Source organism: Rhopalosiphum padi, chromosome 2, assembly GCF_020882245.1.
Source record: "Rhopalosiphum padi isolate XX-2018 chromosome 2, ASM2088224v1, whole genome shotgun sequence".
In the NCBI taxonomy this organism is placed as follows: domain Eukaryota; kingdom Metazoa; phylum Arthropoda; class Insecta; order Hemiptera; family Aphididae; genus Rhopalosiphum; species Rhopalosiphum padi.
In genome coordinates, this window is record NC_083598.1 from 32,560,485 (window position 1) to 32,576,395 (window position 15,911).

Here is a 15,911-nt window from a genome sequence, read left to right on the forward strand (position 1 = left end):
CGCTTGTTCCACTTATATTATATACAATTGTATTTAATATAAATATATTGTCGTTTATATGAAAAATTCCGTGGAAGTTGACTTAGACTGAAGAGCTTAAATTATTTAATTTCCTTGAGAAATATATAACAACTTAAATACATAAATGCAATTTAATTTATTTTTGACAGTGAACCATATGCCATATTTACCACCAAAATATCAACAAATTGTTATAACCTACACTGGCTACATTTACGTAGGTAAATATACTGATTACTGATTACCTACCTATAATATTGTACATATTGCTATTTTAGACATTTTTCACAAACACACTATTATTATAAGTAAAATAGTAAAATATATTTTACCACCGATTTATTACAGCTTTACGGTCTCTGAATACATAATATCAAGTCTGAAATTATTTCACCATTACGTTTCACTAATATTTAGTGTACGGGTATTTATAAACTATGTGCATACAATATTATAGTCTTAATCAGTTTGCACAGATTAACGTCCGAAGTTCGTGCACATCCGTCTGTTTAAACGCAATTAGTTGGAATAACAATCATAGAATAGACGTAGAGCTGAGCGTGCTGGTGATATCGAACTGCCGGCTGTGTACCCATCATATTCATGGCCACGCACGCGTTTATTATACACCGTACGACGTGTACACTATAATATAATGTAATATTATGCTAATGAAAACCGACCATACAACCGTGTATACCGTATTTTCGCCTCTTAGCGAATGAATAGATAAGTAGTAAGGTATATGGTATATTAGATAGGGTCGGTTACCTCGTGAAAGGCCAGTCCGCGTCTGTGGTAGTCGGTGCCGAAGTGCTCCTACACGGAAGGCTCAGTCTCGGGACGATTTTCAACGTGATCGGCCGTCTTCTTCGCGTGTAATCTGCAAAATCCAAAAGCACCAGGGATCAAAAGACCATATACGACGCGAAAGTCGATACTTATACCTCTAAAATATACGGTCTACTGCATTATATACACACACGTACAGGATGAGATATAATCGAGGGCGGGACATCTCCGAGTTTTTAAGGGGTGGTAGGTGGACAGATAAAAGCCCGTGACGGGGTAATAATTTAGCGTATTATTACTGTAGTATTTTAGTGTTCACTACTTATGACAGGTAGCTAGGTAGTTAAAAATATATGCATACAGTAAATGCCTTTATCTGGTTTAGTGTGAGATTGGTTAAGTTCAGATGGGTGAAATATTAGTCTAGCCCGGAAAAATTGTAAGAACGCCACACCAATGGACGCATGCAGTATATATATATATATATATAATGTATAATTTAATATAATATCACCACCACCGCACAATATATTGTACGGCCTTTGCCCAGACACCCATCTCGATGAAAATAACCGTTTGTCTAGAAATTTCCACGCAACCACGTATACATGTGTATGCAATATACATGCATACATGTGGATATCCCTCGGGAACACTTTTCAGGATATACAGTGCATTTTCTCGTAAAGTACTTTGCAGGGTTTCCGGGATCCCTCCAGAGCTATAATATAATCTTATCGGCAAACGGGACGATTGTTTTTATGTCACATTGTTTTTATGTTTTATTTTTATTCGGGTACTTTTCCCCCTCCTTTAGCACTCATGTAGATACTAAAATCTGTGACGCAATTCTCTAGTGATGGGATTTTGTCGTCCGATAACTGAACGAGTACAATATTATATATTATTATGGTTGTCGGTTGTGGTATATTCATTTTGTCATACCATCAGTCGACTGCAGTGTGTAAATCAAAACTATATTAGTATATTCAATATTGTATATTACCTCTGCTGAATATAACTAACTTTTAAAAACAGATCGCTAAATTACATTGTTTTTGGCAAAAACCCGTTTTGTACCTAAATACTTTCTGGAAACCGATTTCAGTATTAATTATTCAATGGACTATACTTTGCTTTATGTTTTACTACACACGCCTATAACTTATATACAATATTATACCTTTATGATTATAATCAATAATCAATATACATAAGCATTATATAAGGGTATAACAAGTATACACATATTTTACCATGGGCGTATCTAAAGTATTATTTCATCGGATAAGGTTTTGGAAGGCTAGCCGTACAGTATATTTACCTACCTGTTTAAATAGCTAAAAACGAAATAAAGTGTACGACACATAGTAAATTGAATTTTTTTTATTATTTATTTAATTGAATAAAATTGAATAAAAAGTAAAAAAAAAAAAATACTGTAATATGATACATTAATACATGGTACATTTAATTGTTCAATTTTTGTAATAAACTAAAATATAATATCTATTAACATAATGTTTTATACATTTGAGTTTCATATGAATGAATTAAACCCGAATAGAAATAAAAAATTAGCTAATCCATAGTTATTGGAGTAAAAACGGAAGTAAAATTTCAATGTGTTTATAGGTACCTACTGATTTTTTTATGTAAATTATGACTTACTGTGGCTAAACAATTTCTTGAAAAAAATATAAGTCACAAGGCACTTCATTACGATGAATAATTTTCATTCTCTACTAAAAATTTTAAATTGTTATATATTTAAATTATTCATTCCAGTCGATATTGGCAATCAAAGAATATAAGATTTGTATTTTGTAAATTGTTCATAGAATTTTATTAATTTAAACTTAATAATTTATTATACACAGTTAAAATATACATTTATAAAGTATTATATGTTTACACATAATATATAAACTATACAATATAAGTTTATTAATACCTTTACATATCAATATATCATATGCTTATAAAATAAAATAAACTGTCACATAAACTATATTATGAAAGGATTACTTATAGCATTGAATATATAAAAATATATAGTATTATATTATTATGTTATTAATTATAAAGAGTTTTTGTTGATGACTTCCACGGAAATTGAGTAAGTAGTAAGTAGGTACCTATTATTATTATTATTATAATGGATATCACTGTCATGTGCGTAGTTGGATATACTTAAATATTTTTTGTTTGATTAAATCTTCTCTTGTTTCAATGTTCATAAACACAAAAATTATTCCTGATTATTTATTTGCTTTATTTTTTTATTGTATTACATATTTTGTGTAATAAACATAAAATTTAGCGAATATTAATATAATCGCCATTAGTCTTAATGCAACTACGTTAAGTAGATAATTTATTTTTTTAAATTAATAGGCGTGTAGTCCAAAGCAAATTTAATAATAACGCGTAGTACCGTGTGCAATAATGACGCTAGTTTTCATATTTAAGTGAATAGCGATAATGATCTAAATATGCAGTGCCTACTCTATAATTCAATCTCAATGTATAGCCGAATCATCAATTCTGCATGAATAGAAAATTTGACTCGATTTTCTAAGATTTAATTATATTATTAACTAAACTTATTTTTTATTACATTTTTTTGTATTTTCACCATAAATTCTTATCACTGCGTGATAAGTCTGAAGTACTTACTAAACATTATTAATTGTACGTACTTATGTATTTGTTGTATTGAACTTGTTTAAATACATATGTGAGGTGTTGTAGCATCGCGATGATTAATGGTGTGTGTTATATGGCGGAATTCGACAAAACGATAACAAATTGTACGAAAAAATTAAACGGAAAATAACTAGGATGTTTGGTTCAAATATCTACGGGTTAACATCTGGTATACTACAGAGTGATTATTTTATCGCTAAACAAAATAATGCATATTATTTGGCATTTAACCATATAAACGCTTTAGGTATTCATAATCTTTTTGTTGGAGGAAGGTTCGTTCTAATTTGGGTTATAAGTAATACGATAGAAGTAAGGCCAGTATAATATAAAGCAAAGATTTAAAACATTTTTAAGCACGTGGGCTTTTTTTTTTTTAATGTTTTTTCAAAGATCACATTAATACTCGTACATATCTAAGCATGCGCGAGTAAATATCATTGCTCAAAACAGTAAAAATGTTAAATTCAAAGTATTTTTAAAAGTATCTTTAAAATTGTTTGAATACTATACTTATTATGTTGTGTGTAATCTAATCATGATTTGAATTTCAGTAAAAGTGCACAAATATAGGTACACATTTTTAAATAATTTATTTTCTTTTAAAATGTATTTACATTCTTAACACTTGAATATTATTGCAATTAAATATACACAATAAATTAATATATAATATTTTAGAAATTTAAATAACACATAAAATGTATTATTAAATCGTATATCTTTTTTTTAACGCGTTCTCTTATCTAGTATTCATCAGTTAAATATATTAAACATTAAAAGTTGGGTTATAAATTTATGAGTTTTATATTTTTTGATTTTTTTAATTTTTTAAACAATTTTTGAAATAAATTACAATAATTATAGTCTACCATAATCTGTATTTGAGGAAAATAAAACAAAAAGTGTATATTATAGCTTATAATAGCTTGTTACAACTTAAAATAAATAAACTGATACAAAATATGACCTATAATCAATATAAATATTACACTTCATGAATTATTTAATTATTTTATAAAATTGGGCTGAATATTTATGCTTTGGAATTAATTTCGACATCGATGATATGGCATGGTGCGAAGAATGTAGGTATACCGTGTAATATGGACATTGTACGTTACAAGGGTGAAAATGGGATCTTTTGAGTAGGACAGACAAATACTGATCGTTACATAGTGACACGGTGTCGCATCTTTGAACTAGTCAGTTATATGTCGGAATTGCAAAGTTTTGGGTTGGACACACACACAAAAAAAAGTTAATTAAATATAAATGTAATTAAATGTGTTTAAAATCTTGCCTGTCGAAATGGATAAACAAAAATGGTTAACTTAATGTACATTACTGAGGATATTTATTAAAAAATTAATGTAATCATAGTTAATTTGATTAGGTACATACATTAAAATTTTAATTTTAATAAATAATTCATTGATTTCATTGTTAAAATTTATTTTTACAAATCAGGTATATAGTTTTTATTTGATAAATAATATCATTTAAAAAAATGTAATACTTAATATTTCTTATTTTAATTATAATTGTAATGCATCACCTACTAAATAAATAATACTTAATAAACCGTGAAATAATTTAGACAAGGCAATTAATTGTGGTACAGAGACAAATACAACAAAGGTATAGAAATATCAATTCAGTCTATAACTTTCTATGATGTAATAAGATTTTTATAAGTTCTATAAATTACTATTATTTTTTTGAAAATGTAATTTATAAAATTCTAAACTTCAGAGTCAATACAAAGATACTTATATTATGAACAGTAGTTGGCGTAATCGATATAGGTAGCTCTTGTTACAAAACGGGAGTTTCAACGGTATCGATAAATTCCGACTTTATTTACCATGGACGCTATATATTTTAGTATTGTTTATTTTAAAACGGAAAACAGAACCAAAAAATGACGGCATTGTAAATTATATTAAAAAGTAATATGTGAGTATGATAATTTATATACAGTCAGATGAATCGTGCCAATATGGGAAAACAGAGGATATAGAAAATATAATATTTTGGATTGCCTGTTTAATATACCATACTCGATTTTTACTTGTTGGTAAATAAATATTGTCTTCTAAATTCATAAATATATAATAAATAAATCATTATTTGGTAAAAAAGACGTCTCTTCAAAACAGCAATAACATCTGAATTAACAATAACAACTATATCAAACATTATGGTGACTTGTTGTAGACTTTTCGATCACAAAATTAAAGTATACTGTAAATAATATAGTATGTCATATATATATTTATTGTTATATATAACAATATTATCTATAGACCTGGCCCACAGACCTATAAACAATTGGAAGCGCTCAAATAAAGAAGTGAGGGGACGGCATGAAACAAAAGAGAAAAGAGACCTAGTAATGAAATACAGTGTGTTTGTGGCCAAATAAATAAATTGACTAATTTGCAATTAATGTTATTAGTTTATATTAACTATATAATATGTTTATAGTTTCCCGATTGATATTGATTGTCGATCAATGAGATGTTTATAAAATAAATCTATAAACATTATAATACTAAAATGACGGTGTGAAAATGGGAAGAAAAACGCGAAGCAGACGATTTCGTCCACGATTTACTACTTATTTGTGTTCATTCTCGCGCATTAATTTACTCTTATAAGGTAGGGCGGTGTTTGGAAAGCACCGTCAGTTAATGTATAGGTGAAACAATACAATCCGCTGCTGGCGGCGGCGTTCATACACATCCGCCGACATGCCCGCGCGCGTCGTCCGTACCTGAGGTGGATCCCAACGAGTTTCTGGCCGTGAACGCGTACGGCGACAGGTAGTCGCACATGACCGGCTTTTCGGGACCGTTGCCGTCTTGCTGCTGTTGCTGTTGGAACAGCGGCTGTTGGACGAGCGTTTCGTCGCTCGGCGAATTGTCGCACACATCGTGTGGCTCGCTCTGCCCGAACAGCGGGTCCTCGTGGGTGACGCTGAAGCGAAATCCAGTGGTCAAACACTCCTGTGAACAAAAACGACAGTGACGGCGTCAATGGGTATACCACAGCAGTAGTAAAATCACAATAATTTGTTAGGGGGCGTCAGCGCACTGTTAGTTTTCTCTATTTGACCTGCCAGCAATATAACCGAGAAATACGTTTCGCAAAAAAAATTTTTTTTTCTTTTTTAATTTTTGAGATATATTTAAGTCACATATTACAACTAGAGAACAATATTTTTGATGATATGACATAATATAGATCTGGTTAAATACTACCTTAAAATAATTAAATATCCATTTAAATTTACAAAATGTATTTTTATTTTTAAAGTAAAATATAAAACCGAAGTCGTCTTTATAAATTTTATCTTCTATAATTTATATAACAGTTGATTTTTTTCTAAAAATTACTCAATATCGTAAAAAAACTATTTTACTTGAATGTGTCTTACTACTTTTAGCTCTAATAGTTTACACTAATAGTAACACTTTTAGTTACTATGTTACGCGAGGTCTGTAACAAAACATATTAGGTATAGAACTTTAGTTAGATCACTGAAATTTATCACTACGTGCCTACGTCAGCTTCACTTCAACTATTAAACTATAGAGATATATTAAATAAACAAAAAAGAGAACAAGGATATTATAAAGAGTGTTACCTAAATTACTTTAGTAATAACTAATAAGTAATAAGTAATATAATAACATAATAATTAAACATTTACAACTCTTTGTCGATAATCATATTATGATATACATTAATTCTTTGTCCCTATTTACAACTATAATACCCGTATAAGCCATATGCTCTTATATCGAAAAACACGAAACGTCAAAAATAATAAATTATAAGACTTTTCACCGTTGATTCCAATCTACTACAATATTTCATAATGTTAACGCTGTTTGGCGGAGATATTTTAAACACAACGTTAAAGTTTGGCTTGTTGTTGATTACATATTATACGCCAGAGCGAGTGCCAGTGTTCGTATTCGTTAGATATCTACAATTTTCTTGTGAGCATACAACTCTGGAAACACTTTAAAACATTGAAGATAAAATCAACAATATTTATAAAAACGTCCATCGTAATAATTAATAGGATACATTAATAATAATATTGTTTGACTTCAGTGCTCGCTATCGTATACAATTGTTTTATTGTATGTCTATTAAGGACATGTATCTTCACAATTAAATTAAAATACAATTAAGTCCATCAATTTTCCATAAATTGGATACTATATAATTGAAATAATCATAGACAAATTAAGTATAGAAATATATCGTTGTATTTCAAATAAAAACAAATAATACTGTTCAAAATAATTTACAAAATATTTAATAATTCAAAATACTGCAGCATGGGATTTACATATAGGGTAATTGATTTAACGTAAATCATTATTCCTAAAAAATTAACGCTTTTGAAAATTTTAAATAATTGTAAGTATTAGGTACAGTGTTATTAGTGTTACAAAACAACATTTTTGGAAAATAATTTATTTTTGACTATTTTTCATTGTAGTGTATTTTATTAATATTTTTTACTCTTTTGAGTGGCAGTATTAATAAATAATTTTATAGTCCAAAACAGAATATTATTCAAAGTATTTATTTCTCTAAAATATAATTTCGGGTAAGTAATTAATTAGTTATAAATTATAACAGTTATATAAGAGTAGTAGACCAACATGTTTTGAGGCACCCATCTACTATTTTACTTCGCTTATCAAAACTCTAAATTCTTATAACTCGTAAATTACTCATCCAAAATTCATTGGATTTCTTTGGATTCTTTAGTTTTTATAAATCGAAGTATTCCAAAATATATATTATACTTTGGAATAAGAAATTAAAAATGTATCTAGCTATTACATAAATGTTATTTTTTAATGACTTATAATGATGTAACAAAAGGTATTCAAAAACGTTAATAATTTTAAAATGAATGAGTGTAACCGTTACGTTAAATGGATCAATCGGTATAGCAATCGGTAGATATCTATATATTTCGTAATAACAATTACACACTTGTATTATTATTATAATCATGCATACTTTAAACTTAAATCTCATAAAACTAAATTTGGTACCATGTCAGAACTAATTAATGTACATTTGTACTTAACAATGAAAGCATAGAGCCATTTATTATTTAATAACAATTTTTTTGTATATGTTAGTTGGTTAATTACACTACCTATTTGATTATTAATTGGTTTTGACTTGATTTTAATTTATTTTAATCTATATAATATCGTCTAATGTTTTACCCAAATTGTTAGTTTAATTAAAATCCAAATTGTATCCTTTTGTCGTATTAAGGTATGCCCGATATTACACGAAAATGTTTATGTTTTAAAAATAGCCAATAAATAGACTTTAAGTAATTAAAACAACCAAATACATGTTTACAATAATAATTAAATTTATAAAAATAACTATAAATGAAACACTTATAAAAAAACATGCAAGGTCTAATTCATTTTTCTTTAGGAAATAAAGAAAACTCATTTGAAGAGAACTAGCTAAATGTTTTGTTCACACATATTATCTTACTTATACTCATACTAATACTTTAAGATGACGAGCAAAAATTATTAATTAAAAAATGAAAAATGTTTAACTTAAGTAACTGTGTTAAACATTTGTTTGCAAATAGAGAAAGTGGATCTTTGTAAGTATCTCAATTATAAATAACAAAGTGGATTTTTTTCCGTTTTAAAGTTTATAGCACATTCTGTTTAATGACTTCGTGGTTTTATATTTTGAAATCTAAGTAATTTACTTTGTTATTGTCATGTTTGCCGTATGAAAGAATTAATATTTTTTTCCCCACATAGTTGATGTGAAACAAAATTTTCCGACTAAAAAAATGGTACAATAAATAGTGCAGGCACTGTAGAGTGTAGGTAGGTATTAAAAAATCTTTATCTAATAAAAATGTCATATAATATAATATTATTTAGAAAAAACGCTGTGAGTATAAAAATAACACATAATAACATTATTTTTATGATGTTTGACTAATAATACAATATAATAATATATTATTATCAAGTAACTATTTTTTACACTATTAATTAAAAATAAAGTTGACTGGAAAGCACATAATTTCTTATTATCTGTTGCAAGTATATTATGTAAATGCTGACGGTTAGTGACTTGATGTATTTACAAAACCAATATTATTCAAAAAGTTTTCATAAGTTTATTTTTGACTATATTAATTACTATTGCAATCTTTACTTAATTTATTCTTTTCTCTCAAACTTTACAGGTTTACCAGAATTTTGATTATAACATTAAAATAGTCTTCAAACTTTATGATTTATAAATATAAATTCGACAAAATCACCGGTTTGTTTTTTAATTGTTATGTTCTAAAACACTCAATTCTGATTACCATAGCAAATTAAGTATTTATGTATAATATATTATGCTAATTAGCTACCTTTTTGTTAACCTTTTAAATAATTTAATTAATATAATCAAGGTTTATATATAGGCATATACACTTGATAATTTAAAACATCGTAGATTTGTAGATACGTACAAATAATATAATAATATTATGCTTTATGAATCTAAACATCTAAATAATTTTATAATTCATATTAAATCAATATTTGGATTTAATTCTTCAGTTTTAAAGTCAAAACAAAACTTTGATTCATAAAATATTTATTGGAAGTTTATTTTTTAAAACTTTAATAGATATAATTTTAGAGATATTTTGGTATTTATGGTGATAGTTCCAGATAGTATAACGAATTTAAAATATGTTAAAATTACAAAAAATTAAATGATTTGACCATGAAATAACATTTTTATTTAATCGAAACGTTTGAAACGACATTTAAAGATACTATTTGTATTGAACTTAGGTAATTATTGAAGATTTGCTGATACATTTAATTTATATGTATACACTTATAATATTGACGTACCGAGACTGTAGGTTATATGAATAACAACAAGGATACACAGTTACACTGTACATTATCAATTGTTTCACTTACATTAATTAGAAGAAATTTAATGAAACCTATGTAAACTATGTATATTAACAGACAGTAAATATGTGTAATCATATAGTAAAAATAGTAAAATTAATAGATGATTAAAAATATATTACTATGTATTATGTATATATTGTATATCAAATGATTTAATTATTCACATTTTTATATGTATGGATTCTTAATTTTTTGATACGATTATAATAATATATGTTTTAACCCAATATATTTAAAACAATATAACTTTTTAGTTTATAATATTAAAAAGGCCAATTAAAAATAGTGAATTTATATTTTATATTACCCTTTAAAATAACTTAACGTATATTATTTCATTTTCTTTTATTAAATATATATCTTTCTTCTTGATGAATCGTTAGCTTATGTTATGGGGCTATAATATTTTTTCAAAATAAAAAAAAAATGACATAAAAAATAATAGTTTATGTTTTTAGTTATAGGACACCTATAAATATTTATAGTTGATAATATTAATTAAGTCTTAAAAGTATTTTTAATATCATTTCATGGTTACCAGTTTTAGTTATATTGATCTCTCAAATTGAAGTTTTATTTTTCCTTAAACATTATTATCGTCAACTGACAACACTAATAATATTTTATAATTATAAATTATTGTTATTTTTATTATTATTATTTTTCCAATCATTTTTGACTCTTTACTTTACGTTAATTAAGTCTTAACTTTGATTTTCAATAAAAATATTGACTATACCAAATAATAATATTGATTCATAGTACATTAGTATCTAATTTTGATAAAAAATAACTAACAGAAATTACATCTATATATATTTGTGTTGTAAAAATTATATACAATACGTTTTCATTAAATAAAAAAAATAATTAAAAGTTGAACATTTTAAGAAATAATAAAAATATCTCTACGAAAGTTTAAATAAAATAATATTAAAAACTCGATGAATACCGTCTTAAAGTGACTTAATATACCTTTTTTTTTTTTAATATTTATAATATATTTAAAAATCCTTTTTATTTAAATTATACGGCTGTAAAATAAAATGTACTTATTGATTTTGTTCAGTTTTACAGAAAAAAGAAGATTCGAATAATCGTACACACACGGGGGGAGTTGTTTAGCCATCTAGATAACTGTTACTGGCTAATAAGGACAATATTTTAAAGATTAGGTATTATAGCCACCCCCTCCCCCATAAAATTGTGTATCTATCAAAGTACCTAAGTAGGGAAAACATGTCCTATCTTACACCTAACTTCCAACATAGTGACATCATTCATATTATTATTATTGAAAAGCGTGAAAGTAAGTAGTAACCAATACTTACTAGTAAGCCGTACAGTTTTAGGTGTAAGAATGTACCTCGTTATTGAAAAGGTCACTGTGTAAAAAATTCGAATTCAATAATATATCATCGTATACTTATAGTACTTACAGCATATAATGAGCAGTTATTTCATAACAATAAAACAATATATTTTATGTTATTCATATTTACTTATTGTACCTATACTCTTGTCACGAAAAATATATTCCTTTAGTAAAATGTATAAAATACAAATAGCAGCTTGAAACAATAAACGCTTTCATTTGAATAAAACTTTTCTTGGCTTTTATAGTACTATCGGTTACGCTCGAAATACGTAAGTCAATCACGAAGATTTTGGTTTCGTTTGACATATAATATACTTTTTTCGGTTCGCTGAAAATATAGTAGTATAATACAACTCGGTAACCGATATCAAAGGAATATAGAAAACATAAATATTGTTAAACAAACAGAAAATGATCTTTTGAAACTCATGTGTTTTCATCTCGGTGATTATCGCAGCAGTTGTCTATACCCGGGACACAGTTTTTAGTATTTTAATTTTTAATCGTTAACGTTAGTGACATTACGTACTGTCGCGTCAAACTGAAATATGTTCGAACCTAATGGTGAGATTGCAAAGTTAATAAAATAAAAATATTAATTTGATTAATTTGAACATCACAGAGTTTATCGTCAGTTATATTTGTATAATGTATCGTATCCGTTGATTAGTACATTTAAATGCACATCGTGTATGCATAATTCGTTAATCATTTAAAATAAAACATCATTGGTTATCGATGATTCTGTATATTATTATTTACTTATTTTATGTAACATACGTAACTATATACATAATTTATATGCATACAATATACAACGTTACACAAACACAAGAGTGATGCGCGCTGTACAGGACACTGCGATGGTTTGAGCGTGTAAGTATATATAATGACGAAGCATAAAGATTATTAGCTAAGATTATATATATATATATATTATTGGTGATTTATGTAATACGTTATTTTATAAAATTCCTAAATATGCTATAATATAATGCCTAATATAATATTCCTATAATATAATTTACACGGTTTTACTAGTTAATGTATAGAATACCAATTGGGTTTTCGCTAATGTATAAAATGCATCGTAGGTATATAACCGGCACTATAGTAGATAACATCAGTGACGTCCCATATGAAGTTATTTGTCTTCGAAAGACATCCGAATCTCAATCACTAGGTGATGGTCAAAGGTTTTTAAAATGCACATGTCAACATAGGACACCGCAAAATGTGCCTCTAAATGCCATCTAAAAAATTCGTGTGTACTAATAAATAAATTGGAATTTGTAAAAATAATAATAATTTAATAATTCTAATAAATAGATGTTGTATGCATCAGAATTAACTTTTATGATTTATACATAGATTAAAAAATAGTTTTAAATTTATTAACTAAACCGTTATTTTTAGTTTATAAAATATCTAATTAGTATAAGTAGAATAACTAGTTTAAGTACCTATGTATTTATGGATTAATTAAATGCATTAATTGAAAGAACACGTAAATCTATATTATAACTAGCTATTTATAACTGTAGTTCTTTTATAGAATTACAGAATTTCATACATGAACGCTAATTTATATATTATAATTTTATGCCAAAGTCTAGATGGCTGTTGAACAGATGAATGTGAAATAAATACCAGACTGTTACTGGACATCATTTTTATTTTTATAAAATGTATTAAATTAAACTTGAAAAACGAATGGTTTTTAACATTTAAGTTTCTAAACTTAGGCCGCGGGAAAATGTATATGGCAATGAAAGTCGTCAGTTTGACACTAAGAGGTATATATTATTATAGTCAGTCTATAGAGGTATGACTATGCCCTACTAGGTACAGCTTATACGAGTCCTAACAATAACGTATGGTGGAGTGATGGTATTTGGGACTATTTTTTATAATTTTATTCTAATATTGAATTAACTTATACATATTACCATTAGCCAAAACAAGTGTGTTTTAACCTTTACACGCTATTAACATTTAGAATTCACTAGGTAATCATATTATATGCGCGCCATTTCATCGGTATGCTTGTGCTTACTACACAAGCCTTTGCAATAAAAACGTTTACGTATTGATTATTGCATGTAGGACCTAAATTGTATATATATTTATATATTTAATACGGTACATTTCTCAACCATGTCCAAATCAAACGCACCGTGTCATGTCTATGTGTAACTGTTAACAAAATGTTAATACAACATTATTTACCTACCTATACAAATAAAAATATTTATATTTAGTGCAATTTTCAACAGAAACTACTTGATGCAGCGTATACGATTTCCAAACGTTTTCAATATATATTATAATATACTTTCAATTACGGTATATGTCTACGTATGTGTACGATATATTTCAATAAAATAATATCATGTACCTATAGATGTGAAATAAGTGTTTGGCACGTATTCAATTCTGTTCTTGTAATATACTTTTGTTTTTTTGTCAAATGCATTGGAATAATGCATATAATTAATGAAATGTATTAAAATGGACGAAAAACAACGAATTGATCGAATAGTGAGAGTACTTATTGCTAGACAATGCAATAAACGCATGGAAATAGAACAATCAATATTCATTAGGTACTATATTTGCATTTGACTGATTGCAACAAATAAAAAAACCATTGGCAATTTTAGTAGGTACATGTCATTAAAAGTACTTTTGATAGGTAAAATAATATTATTAAAGCAAACAATACTTTTTAGCTTTTAATAATTTTATTTAACTAAATGTGTAATAATTGAGACATAGCTATACTATAGGCATAAATACTAAAATATCATAAACATAATATTCTTATTATGGTCCATAGTCGTTTATATCGTCTAAAGTTTATTTATAGACGTTCTCGTGTACTATGGTATACGTTTAAAATCTATTAGGACCTTGTTTTATAATAATTAGTATTTTAAAAAGGCTATTCTATAATATTAATATTAGACTGTAATATTGACAATATTTATATAGCTAGGTTATTCGTAATTTTAAATGAGTGTCACCGATAAATTATCAAAACAATAATTTCGGTGTGATTCAAGGAACACTATAATGAAGATGTTATATTAGGCTTAGCTTTAGTATGAACCGTTTGTTTCGACAAAACGATTATTAAAATCGTTTGAATGTTCATCATCAATAGTTAAAGACATAATAATTTATATTATTATAATATAATAAAGATTTCTGTAATTCAATAATAATTATTATTATTTTATTCCATATTAGGTTATTTATTCGTCAAATCACGACGCATTATGAATTAGATCACAATCAAACAAAATCAATTCATCAATTTTAAGTACAAATAAAAAAAGATTAATGAAAATTTTTACAATTCGAAGAACCCATATTTTAAACACGGATCTGCACCACTTCGGGTATAAGCGAACCGCAAAAAAAATTTGTTGTCAACACTCGGTGAATTTTGAGATTCATCATGACTTAGATTATCGTACTGAATTACTATTCAGTTTCAATTTGAAAACGTGTTTCAGGATTTACCGGGATGGTTATGCGTGACGTTGTTAGCAGTGCACCAGTCTTATTTTTTGACCAACGATCTAACGTAGGACGATCAAAATATAATACATTGGTATGAAATTTATCCAGTATTCAAGTCATTAAAAATAATATTTTACATACATCTGTTTAGATATAAATATTTTTTTATCGTAATATCGTATTATCTATCTCTGCAGGGATTTCGAATCTATTTCATACTGTCAAAGGTGGCACGATACCAAATTTGTATGGCACGCGAAAGCATATTTATTTATATTGAATTTAATGAAAAATATATCTTATTATTTCTATAGTTGATAAAGTTACTGATAATTTTAAAGGTTTAAAATTCACTGTTTCTAGACATAATATTTTGTACTTTAAAAAATTGATTCATTCCAAACAACTCAATATTCGCGTGTCAACTCATATATGTGAAAGTTTATTTTCCATGACAAATTATTTCT

At 26.7% G+C, this 15,911-nt stretch overlaps 1 protein-coding gene across 1 annotated transcript in view; it reads right to left on the reverse strand.

Moving 5' to 3' along the window:
• Positions 1-15,911, reverse strand: part of LOC132921822 (cAMP-specific 3',5'-cyclic phosphodiesterase) — a 622,929-nt gene that overhangs the window by 523,970 nt on the left and 83,048 nt on the right. Inside the window, exons 3-4 of the mRNA XM_060985040.1 lie at positions 6,302-6,533; positions 793-904 (exon numbers count right to left, since the gene is read on the reverse strand). Of these exons, the coding sequence (XP_060841023.1) occupies positions 793-904; positions 6,302-6,533 (344 nt within the window). The remainder of the gene's footprint in view (positions 1-792; positions 905-6,301; positions 6,534-15,911) is intronic.